At 35.1% G+C, this 12,177-nt stretch overlaps 1 protein-coding gene across 12 annotated transcripts in view; it reads left to right on the top strand.

Moving 5' to 3' along the window:
- The window catches only part of EXOC6 (exocyst complex component 6), a 324,809-nt gene that overhangs the window by 174,629 nt on the left and 138,003 nt on the right, over window positions 1-12,177 (top strand). For all 12 annotated transcript variants that reach the window (XR_014146246.1, XM_081823819.1, XM_081823817.1 and 9 more), the window contains one exon: window positions 1,940-1,985. Coding sequence is in view for 11 of the 12 variants with exons in the window: in XM_081823819.1 (XP_081679945.1) it covers window positions 1,940-1,985 (46 nt within the window). In the remaining variant the exon portion in view is untranslated. The remainder of the gene's footprint in view (window positions 1-1,939; window positions 1,986-12,177) is intronic.

Here is a 12,177-nt window from a genome sequence, read left to right as displayed (position 1 = left end):
TAAAATTGTCAGCAGATTTTATTAACTAAAAAACATTGTTTTCTGACTTTGTGAGAATAACTTTTCTTTTTTTTTTAGAATCACTGAAATTCTATTCAGTTTTATCTCTGGTCCCTGGATATTTGCACATTAACTTTGAGTAAATAAAATGTCTGCTTATTATGTTTCAAGGTTGAGAAACCTACTTTCTTATAGTAATGTTTAATAATACCTCTTTGCCACCATCAGTTACACTGAAGTAGCCATGAAGACAGTCTCTAAGTTTGATTGCTTTGTCCCTGAATGGTAATAAGCCTAAAAAATTGGGGACTGGTGGAATGAGAAAGAGCTGAATTCAGCTTATTCCCCTGGGGGGCGGGGTTGGAATAGAGAAATAAAGGGAAGTAGAGGTTAGACTTTTGTTACTGCTACTGTCTTTGCTTTCAAGGCTGGACAGGCAATCTGAGTTCATGTAAACATTGTGTTCCTAATAGCCACATTGAGAACTGCTTCCTTTCCTCCATCTAGCCTTCTATCAAATTATCCACTTGGAAATACTTTTTTCTGTCAGCCATTATGGTAGATATTGGAAATATAAAGTTGAAAATGACACAGTCCAAGCTCTGAAGGATCCTACAATTTAATGTGAATAAAGATAAATGAGCTATTTATTACTGTATAATTGCCTAACTCTTCCTTGGATTAGAAGGGGTATGAGAAGATATAAGAAGTCATAGGGTAACATCAAAAACTAATGATGTAATGTATGGTGATTAACATAACATAATAAAAACAAAAACAAAAAAAAAGTCATAGGGTAAACAATGCATTTTCCTGGTACATTAGTTTTACTTGATTATTTTTGAGGAGAGCATTACTTTTATATGGAAATAAGATAAGATAGATATGAAAGTTACATAAATTATTGAGCTAAAACTGGAGACTTTAAAGAAAGTTTATACTTAAGCAGCAGTTTTAGGCTTTTTCCCAGGTTATGTGTTTACTCTAATGCTTTGGTTGGAAAATGCGAGAAATACTGCAGTACAATATAGGGGCTGTGATAGAGATATACATAGGGTTCACAGGGTTAGGGTAGTTCACTATTGCCACCATTGTAGCTTTATGGTTTTCAGACAAGTGAACTAAATATCTTCTGTAAACTTGAAGACCCCTGGGAAGTAGCCAAAATAGACAGCCTGGAAACAAGTGTTGTCTGTCTCTCCGATCTGTGAAAATATGAGCTGGCTTGATGAGCCAATGATAATTTACTCACTTTATACTTTGAAATTCTCCTAAGGATGAATGGTAATCTGCATAGTTGCATTAAAACCTTTTTGGTGGCAGTGTGTCATCTTGCTGAAGCTTGTAACAATTCTATTGAATAATTGCATTTCTGAGTCTATAATACAAATGATAAAATGAAGTTGCTTTGTTATGTTTATTTATGGTTTTATTATAATTTAATCTCTGTAAACTTTTGAGGTTTTTTTTTTCTTTGTCAGTTTGGTGTAAAATTTTATTTAGTGAGTTATAACACAGTTGTGTTTGGTATATTTTGGGTATATATTTTATTTGATATATTGAATCAAAATTAATCAATCTCACTTACTCAACTTTGTCTCTTGAATAACTAAAGTCCAAACTTCAATTCCACTACAGGGAAGAGATATTATTAAGTTTCTGAATATGATTAATTGTTAGTAGGTTAATGTTTCAATTATAGGTATCAGCATATGAAAGTGTTCCAAATTCCAGATAATGTCTTCATATATATAATGTAATGTTCAATCTATGAGGACATTAAAATGTTTTTATTTACTCAGTGTATAAAATTTTATTTGAAAATATAAGCCTGAATTAAAGTATAGAGAAAATTAATGAATTTATAATAGGTTCTTTCCTGCTTTAATTTTTTCATCTAAATTTTGAAAGCTAAAATAAGTTATATTTTTTAATGCAGTGCTGGAAATGTACAGTAAGCTAAAAGAACAGATGAGTGCAAAAAGGTGAGTTGGTTTCTTTCCTGTTTTTAATAAAAATCTTTTATTTTTCTATTAAAGAAAGCATGGATAAACTTACTATAAATTATAGTGAGACATGTGAACTTTTGCTTTCTACCTTTATTCTTTTTTCATGCAGTTTGCCCATCAAAATCATCTAATAAAGCAATTCTTAGCCATTTATTTGTGGATCCTTGTCCTTTATAAGTGAAATCAAAGATTGATGATATTGTTGAAGGACAAATAGACAACTGAACAGGAATGAAAAAATATTGATTAGCTTCCATGTGAACATTGCTTATAATCAAGGGCTAAGTGTGTATAGTGGGACCACATTGAAAGCAGTATGGGTAGTTATATTTTGACAATCTGAGCTACTGTAGATCATGTTCTGTTTTATAACACAAATGAACACATGACAAATGGAAAATCATTTGAAGTAGTTTATTGATTATCATTAGATGTAATGTTTAAAATGTTTTAAAGATGAACGATTTTAAAGTAATATAGAAAAATCAGAATAAATGAGAATATTCTACATTTGGAATAGGGAAATAATGATTTCCTCTTAGTTTATTAATAATTGCTTAATTATCACAGTACATTATGTACAAATCTATACTCAAAGATCTGTGTATGTCCTGCTTTATAGTGCTAAACATTGAATTTTATTGGCGTTTACCAATTCGTACTAATTAGTAGTTATTTTCTCCTTCTTAATACACAAACCATAAACTATCCTGAAAGTCTTTTATTTATGTATATATATGTATGTATGTGTATATATATATTCTCTTTCTCTACCAAAGTTGTACATCCTTATATTTTAAAGATCTAGATAATATAGTTCTATGTATTTATTGCAGAAAAACAGGCATCATCGTCCCTGCTTTCCATTCACCATTCCTTCTTGCTAAGGGCAAAAACTTTTACCTCCTTTAAGGCATTATTTTTGTATTTACATTTATGTCTTTAAATAACTAACTTTTAATGTTTCTTCACTATTTTCCAGTTTGGAGCATTATATATTTTTTCAGTAACATCTGATATTTATATTCAGATTTCCCCATTTATGCCCCAGATGTCTTGTATCTTCATTTCCTCCCTGAAACATTGGTTGATATGTACTTTTTTGTCCCTTTAATCTAGAACAGTCTTCCTGCCTTTCTTTGTTTTTCATGAAAGGGTCCAGGGTCAGTTGTCTTGTCGACCAGGACATTTTGTATTTATTTAATTATTTTCTCATGATTAGATTCAGATGAACTGTTTTTGGTATGAGTATGACGTAAGTGATATTGTATCACTGTATGAAATCAAAAGGCATATACTGTTAGATTGTCTCTAGGTTATGCTAAATTTGATCATTTGATTAAGAGGATGTCTATCAGATCACTTGAAAAAGTATCTTTTTCTCTTTGCAATTACTAAATAATCTGTGGGGTGATATTTTGAGTCCTGTTTCCTTAGCAACTTTCACTCATTGGTTTTAGGATTCTTGCTTTAGATTTAAAATTTTTTTTTATTTTTAAGTAATCTCCATACCCAAGGTGGGTCTCGATCTCATAACCCCAAGATCAAGAGTCACATGCTCCTCTTACTGAGCCAGCCAGGTGCCCCTCTTGCTTTAATCAGCTATTATATTTGGGGTTACAAAATGGTGAATTTATAATTCTGTCGTTCCTTTGACATTTATTAGCTGTCTTTCTTAATATAAAGAAGAGCTTTTCTTTTTTTAAGCTCTTCCTTTTTATTTCCCTTTTCTTTTTATCTTCTTTTTCTGATTATCACTATAGATTCATGGATTTTTTTTTAATAAGTGTGTTATAATCTGTTTGTTTTCATTATTCTTTTTTATGCAAAATTTTACTACATTTGGTTAGGGGAACCCCTCAAGCCAATTTCTGTGTCCTCATTTGTCGTTGAGTACTTTCTTGGTTATCACACAATAATATGTTCCACGCTCACATTGTACTTTTCTTGCCCTAGACCTAGAAATAACCATTTTCCAAGGTACCCTAGCTCCTTTTAGTAATGGTATTTAGAAACAGACCTGCTTGCTAGGTGGGCTTACTAATAACTCCCACCCCAGACACTTCTCTCATGCCCTCTAGCCTTCCAGGGTTGTAACTGAGAAGTTTGAAGCCATTCTAATTTCTCATCTTTAGTTTGTAACCTACCTTTTTTTCTGTTTTAGAATCTTTTCTTGTGTGGTCTGTAATTTCCTGATGATGTGCTTTGATATGGGCCTGTTTGCTTCCATTGTGTTGGGTACTTGGTGAACCTGTCTGGAATTTAATCTGGAAACTGTTCTTTGATCTGATAATGTCTTTAAGATCTAGGAAATTTTTTTGAATTATTTATTTCTTTCTGTTTACTTGATTCCAGTACAGATAGTGATGTTTAATCTTCTAGACTGGTCCTCTGATTTTCTTTTCTCTTTAACAATTTTTATTTTTTTGACTCCTTGCTCTGCTTCTAGGATATTTCTTTATTTTTATCTTCCTAAAATAATGCTGATTTTATTTCATTTCTGCTCTCCGATTTTTAATTTCTAAGAACTTTTTTGATCTCCAAATATTTCTTTTCCTTCATTTTCTTTTTTTTTTAAGGTAACTGTTCTTGATTTACTGTTAACAGTATTTTGTCTTCACCTCTGTGAGATTTTAGATGTATGTATTTATGTATCTCCTTGCATATAGTTTGTTTGCACTAAGTTTTCCCCCCAGTTTTTATTTATTTATTTATTTATTTTTACTCTCTGACTTTGTTGGTAGGGGTGTTTCTCAGATGTCAGGTAATTCCTTGGTTGACTACTCATATTTAAGTGGTAGTGGACATAAGACGCCGATTGGAAGCTCTAGGTATGTGGGTGGGACTTGTTGATTGTGAGTTTATCTAGCTGGGCTGTTTAGTTGGTGAGGCTTTGGTGTTAATATCTGGAGGTATTTCTTCTGGGGCTGCTCAGATTCCCTAGAGGAGACTTCTCCTATCTCCCGTCTCCTGTCTGGAAGGTAAAGACCTGACTGCCAGCATTCTGGGATCTGAGTTGGGGAAGAGGGCATTTAGTATATATTTAGGCTCTACTAATCCTCTTGTTTTCAGATCAGTACTATTGCCTTCAACCTTGGGTGGTCTCCCCACCCTATTCAGAGATTATCTGTTCTAGTCTCTTTAGTATTTTGCCAAAATGGGGAATGATTGTTGCTCAGATGACTGGAGTGGAGTTTGCTGCTTAAAAAGATTATCAACCAATATTCCTTACTTTAGCCCTCCTTTCACTCTCATTTCCATAAGTAGTGGGATTCCTATCAATTCTTGACATTTTAGATACTCTAGAGAATAAATTTATTCTTGGTTTCTCAACTATTGGCTTAGAATTCAGTTTTCTCAGATCTGCTGAGTTTTTTTTTTTTTTTTTTTTTACCACATATCTGTCAGCTTTCCACATTCTAAAATTTTAATTTTACTGTTCTCTCTTCTCCTTTTCTCTTCATCTGTGTAGGCTTATGCTTTTAAAGAAAAATCTCATTTTATTGGAGTTTCAAGGAGTCAAGGTTAAAAAGCATGTTCAGGCTGCCGTCGCACTAAATATTTAGGACCCCACTTCTGGTGCTCTGCCATATTTTTGTTAAGATAAATATTCATATGGGGTAATAAAATGAAGGGCATGGGCAGATGTTATTCCTGGTGATCATTAGAGGTTGCAAATTAGCAACCCACAGAGTCAAACTGGCCCACAGGTATATTTGGTTTGACTTGTAAAATGTAAAAAAAAAAAATGTTTTTTGTTAGTTAATATCACTTCACATTTGTTAAAATATCTGGATTTATTTTTTTATTTTTTTTTAAATGTTTTAGTTTTTTTTTTTTTAAGATTTTATTTATTTATTTATTAGAGAGCGAGAGAGAGAGAAACAGCATGAGAGAGGAGAGGGTCAGAGGGAGAAGCAGGCTCCCCGCCAAGCCGGGAGCCCGATGTGGGACTCGATCCCAGGACCCTGGGATCATGACCCGAGCCGAAGGCAGTCGCCCAACCAACTGAGCCACCCAGGCGCCCAAAATATCTGGATTTATATTCCACTGATTGCCAGATCTGAATCTCGAATCTCAAGCTTGGTTTTGACATCTCTGATTCTTGTTGAATCTTTTCACATGGACATTCCACTATCTCAAGTTAACATGTCTGAAACAGGCTTAAAATCTTTGCTTATTTCAGGGATTGGCCCCTTTTCTGTCAAATGTGTTGTGAAATATTTACTCTGTGGTACAGTTTTTTATTTTTTAAGTTATTTGCTTAGCAATTTTTTAGACCCAAATACACAAATCATAAGTCTGTAGCTCCATGAATTTTTAAAAAGCGAATACACCTTTATAACCACCAAGATCAAGATTTGAACATTATTTCTATCCCAAAAGTTTTTCTCATACTCTCTTCTGATCATTACCACCCAAACAAGATATAGAACATTTCCATCACCGCTTTATGCCCCTTCTCAGTCGATTCCTCCTTCCCTCCACAGATAACCATATTCTGATTTCTATCACATGTTCTCAGAATTTATATAAATGGAATCATAGAATGTATTTATTTTTCTTGTCTAGTATCTTTCACTCCAAATGTTTTGAGATTCATCTGTGTTATTGCAAATACGAATTGTTTCTTTTCATTGCTGAGTAGTATTCAGTTCTAAGAAGTTTTTTATCTGTTTACCAGTTGGTGGGTATTTGGATTGTTTTCAGTTTGGAGGTATTATGAATAAGGCTGTCATAAAATTAGCAGACAAGTCTTTCTGTAGGCAGATGTTTGTATTTCTCTTTAATATATGTGTAGGAGTAGAATTGCTGGGGTATAGTGTAGATGTAGGCTGCCTTTTTTTTTTTTTAAGATTTTATTTATTTATTTGAGAGAGAGAGAATGAGAGAGAACACATGAGAGGGGGGAGGGTCAGAGGGAGAAGCAGACTCCCTGCCGAGCAGGGAGCCCGATGTGGGACTCGATCCAGGGACTCCAGGATCATGACCTGAGCCGAAGGCAGTCGCTTAACCAACTGAGCCACCCAGGCGCCCTGTAGGCTGCCTTTTATAAGAGAACATTAAATAGTTTTCCAAAATGGTTGTACCATTTTATACTCCCATTGGCAATGAGAATTTTAGATACTACACATCCTTTGCCAACATACAGTATTGTCATTCTGTTCTAGTTGAACCATTTTGGTACATGTAAAATGGTGGTTCCAATTTGCATTTCTCTGGTGACTGATGTTGAGGGCCTTTTCATTTGCTCTTTGGTCATTTGTGTATTTTCTTTTGTAAAATGTCTGTCCAAGTCCTTTGTTTATAATTTTAGGTTTAGAGACACATTGAGCAGAAAATACAGAGTTCCCATATACCTTCCTCTCCTCACAGTTTCATGCATGAGTGTAATACATTTCTTACAGTTCATGAACCAGTATTGACATGTTGTTAACTCCAGAGTTTTCAGTAGGGTTCACTCTTTTGTGTTGTACAGAGGGTTTTGACAAATGCATAATGTCATATCTATCATGACAGTATCATACAGAATAGCTTCACTGCCTAAAAAATCCCTTGTGCTTCGTCTCTTTCCCCATCCCTTCCCCTCCCACCCCAACCACTGCCAATCACTGACCTTTTTACTGTTTCTGTAGTTCTGCCTTTTTCAGAATGTCCTGTAGTTGGGATCATACAGTATATGTCATATTCAGACTAGCTTGTTCACTTAGCAATATGCATTTAAGGTTCCTCCATGTCTTTTTGTGGCTTGATAGCTCATTTCTTTTTATTGATGAATAATACTGCATTATATGGTTGTACCACAGTTTATTTATCCATTCACCTGTTGAAGGACATCTTGGTTGCTTCTAATTTCTGGCAGTTATGAATAATGCGGCTGTAAACATTTGTGTTCAGGTTTTTGTGTGGAATAACTTTTTAATTCATTTAGATAAATACCTAGTGGTACAGTTGCTAGATCATACAGAAAGACTATATTTAGCTTTTTTTTCTTTTTAAGATTTTATTTATTTGTCAGAGAGAGAGAGAGAGCGTGCACAAGCAGGGGAAGGGGCAGGTAGAGGGAGAAGCAGGCTCCCTGCTGAGTGAGGGGCCCAATACAGGACTTGATCCCAGGACCCTGGGATCATGACCCAAGCTGAAGGCAGACCTGTAACCGAATGAGCCACCCAGGCATCCCTGGAAAGACTATATTTAGCTTTATAACAAACAGCCAAATTGTCTACAAAAGTGGTTTTACTATTTTACACTCTCAGCAATAATAATGAATGAACTTTCTGTTGCTCCACACCCTCACCAGGATTTGGTATTGTCACCGTTTTGGATTTTAGCCATTCTAATAGATGTAGGTAATATCTCACTTTAATTTGCAATTTACTGTTGGCATGTGATGTTGAGCATTTTCTCATATGCTTATTTGCTATCTGTATATCTTCTTTGGTGAGCTATCTCTTTAGATATTTTGTATGCTTTTAAATTTGGTTGGTGGTTTTCTTACTGCTGACTTTTAAGTGTTTTTTGTATAGTTTTTTTTTTTTTTTTAAAGATTTTATTTATTTGAGACAGAGAGAATGAGAGACAGAGAGCATGAGAGGGAGGAGGGTCAGAGGGAGAAGCAGACTCCCTGCCGAGCAGGGAGCCCGATGCGGGACTCGATCCCGGGACTCCAGGATCATGACCTGAGCTGAAGGCAGTCGCTTAACCAACTGAGCCACCCAGGTGCCCTTTTGTATAGTTTATATACTAGTTCTTTATCAGTTATATGTTTTGAAAATATCTTCTCCCATTCTGTGGCTTGTCTTTTCATTCTCTTAACAGTGTCTTTTTAGAACAGAAAATTATTAATTTTAACGAAGTCCAGCTTACTAGTTTTTTCCCATAGATCATGCTTTGGTGGTGTTTCTGAAAATTCATTGCCAAACCCAAGGTCATTTAGATTTTCTCCTATGTTAATTTCTAGAGTTTTGTGTTTTACATTTATGTCTCTGACCCATTATGAGTTAATTTTTGTGAAATCCATTCATGAATATGGAATATCTGTCCATTTATTTAGATTTTCTTTGATTTCTTTCATCAGTTATGTGCTTTTCTTCATATAGATCTTGTATGTATTTAGTTAGATTTATACATAATTTGTTTTTTGGTGCTAAAGTAAATGGTATTGTGTTTTTAATTTCAAATCCCAGTTGTTTCTTGCTGGTTTACAGAAAGGAGATTGACTTTGGTATGTTAACCTGGTATTCTTCAACCTTGCCATCATCACTTACTGTTCTGGGTGTTTTTTTAGTTGATTCTTTGGGATTTTCTTTTCTTTTCTTTTTTTTTAAAGATTTTATTTATTTATTTGACAGAGAGAGACACAGCGAGAGAGGGTACACAAGCAGGGGGAGTGGGAAAGGGAGAAGCAGGCTTCCCGCTGAGCAGGGAGCCCGATGCGGGGCTTGATCTCAGGACCCTGGGATCATGACCTGAGCCGAAGGCAGACGCTTAACGACAGAGCCACCCAGGCGCCCCTATTCTTTGGGATTTTCTACATAGATAATAATGTCATCTGCAGACAAGCCTTTTCTTTCTTTCTTCCCAGTATGATTACCTTTTATTTCTTTTTCTTGTCTTATTGGATTAGCAATGAATATCAGTATGATGGTTAAATTAGAGTGATGATGAGGAACATCCTTGCCTGTTTCTGATCTCGTGGGGAAAAGCATTGTGTTTCTCATCATTAAGTATGATGTTAGTTTTATATGATTTTTATTCTTTTAAATTTGTTGATGTGTGTTTTATAGCCCAGAATATGGTCTATATTGGTGAATTTTCTTTTTTTTTTTAAAGATTTTATTTATTTGACAGAGAGATACAGCGAGAGAGGGAACACAAGCAGGGGGAGTGGGAGAGGGAGAAGCAGGCTTCCCGCTGAGCAGGGAGCCCGATGCGGGGCTCAATCCCAGGACCCTGGGACCATGACCTGAGCTGAAGGCAGACGCTTAACGACTGAGCCACCCAGGCGCCCCTATATTGGTGAATTTTCTATGTGAGCTTGAAAAGAATATATATTCTGTTGTTGGATGAAAAGTATTCTATAAATGTCAGTTAAATCCAGTTGATTGAGGCGCTCTTCAGTTCAACCATATTCTTTTTTTTTTTTTTTTTAAAGATTTTATTTATTTATTTGACAGAGACACAGCAAGAAAGGAAACACAAGCCGGGGGAGTGGGAGAGGGAGAAACAGGCTTCCCGCTGAGCAGGGAGCCGGACGTGGGGCTCAATCTCAGAACTGTGGGTTCATGACCTGAGCCAAAGGCAGACGCTTAACGAATGAGCCACCCAGGCGCCCCAGTTCAAGCATATTCTTAACTGAATTTCTGCCTGCTGGATCTGTCAATTACTGTTAGAGGAATTTTGAAGTCTTCAACTATATTAGTGAATTTGTCTGTTTTCCTTGCCGTTCTATCAGTTTTTGCCTCACATATTTTGATACTCTGTTATTAGTCACATACACATTAAGGATTGTTATGTCTTTTTAGAGATTAATTATTTTATCATTATATAATGCTTTTCTTTATCTCTCATAACTTTCCTTGCTCTGAAGTCTGCTTTATCTGAAATTAAAATAGCTACTCCAGCTTTTGATTGGTGTTAGCATAGTATATTTTCTCCATCCCTTAACTTTTAATCTCTCTGTTATGTTTAAAGTGGTTCCTTTTATACAACATATAGTTGGGTCTTGTGTTTGTTCTCCACCCAGAATCTTAAAACTTCTATAAGAAAATGTAGGAAGATATTTTCACATTACCTGGGGTGAGCAAAAATATTTTTTAGAAGGATCACAAAAAGCTACTATGCAGAATTGGAACTTGTGGACCTCAAATAAAAAATTTTATTCATCAGAATACACTTTTAAGAAAATTGATAGGCAAGGAGAAAACATATGCAAGATTTTTTTCTGACAGGACTCATAACCACAATATATAAAGAACTTTTACAAATTAATAAAAAGGAAAAAGAAAGAATAAAAATAAGGAACTTACAGTTTCTGATCTCACATGTAAAGAGCTTTGAAGCAATCACTCCTGTCTTTACAACAAGAAGAGAGCTAATCAAACTGAAAATAAAAAACCTTTTTTTAAAAAAGATTTTTTAAATTTATTTGTCAGAAAGAGAGAGCACAAGCAGAGGGAGCAGCAGGCAGAGGGAGAAGCAAGCTCCCTGCTGAGGAAGGAGCCTGATGTGGGACTCGATCCCAGGACCCTGGGGTCATGACCTGAACCACAGGCAGATGCTTAACCAATTGAGCAACCCAGGTGTCCCTAAAAAACCTTTTTTAGAGCCATTGGAGAAATGAGGTCATAGGGCAATCTGCTGCCCCTGGAATTGGAGAGACAGGCAAATAGAGACTATCACAGTTTACTGAGAGCAGAAGCCACTGCTGGACCTTGATAGGAATACTTAAAGGTGATTGAGCATACTGGCTTCAGAGATAAAAAAAATTCCTGGGGGTACAGGAAGTCCACCACTCTTCTTATGAATTTTAGCATCAGGAGCCCTACCAGATTCTCAGAGTGAAGATCACAGAAAAATACCAACAGAGAAAGAAAAAAGTAATCAGTTTGAAATAAGCCCAGAGTGCTATATTCTTAGCAAAGCCAGCTGGCAAAATTTTGATATGAATCCCATTACTTTTACAGATGTTGAGCTATTAAGACTTTATTTCTTCTTGAGTCAGTTTTCTTATCTTATGTTTTGTCAAGGACTTGGACCACTTTATCTGAGTTGTTGAATTTATTGGCATAAACTTATTTATAATATTGTCCTATCATCCTTTTAATGTCTGTAGGACCTGTAGTAATGTTCATCTTTGTCATTCCCAATATCAGTAATTTGTGGTTTTATTCCCTTGATTTATGTGATAGGAGGCTTATCAATTTTATGGATATTTTCAAAGATCTAATATTTGAGTTTGTTCTTTGATTTCTATCTTTATTTTTATTTATTTATTTTTACTTTTCGAAAATTATTTTTCACTTCACAATATATAATGTACATCTTTTCATGCAAATGGGTGAGATTCATGTTTGAAAAAGGGAAACTTGCAGCTTGTGGGCAGGGAAAACCCAATTTTATGCCAGTTACAAGTGAATCACCTAGAATAAAGCCACGCGACAAGTTA

Source organism: Leptonychotes weddellii, chromosome 6, assembly GCF_054177405.1.
Source record: "Leptonychotes weddellii isolate Sample4059 chromosome 6, ASM5417740v2, whole genome shotgun sequence".
NCBI lineage: Eukaryota > Metazoa > Chordata > Mammalia > Carnivora > Phocidae > Leptonychotes > Leptonychotes weddellii.
Note: the sequence above shows the minus strand (reverse complement) of the source record. Positions and strands in the feature narration are given on the sequence as shown.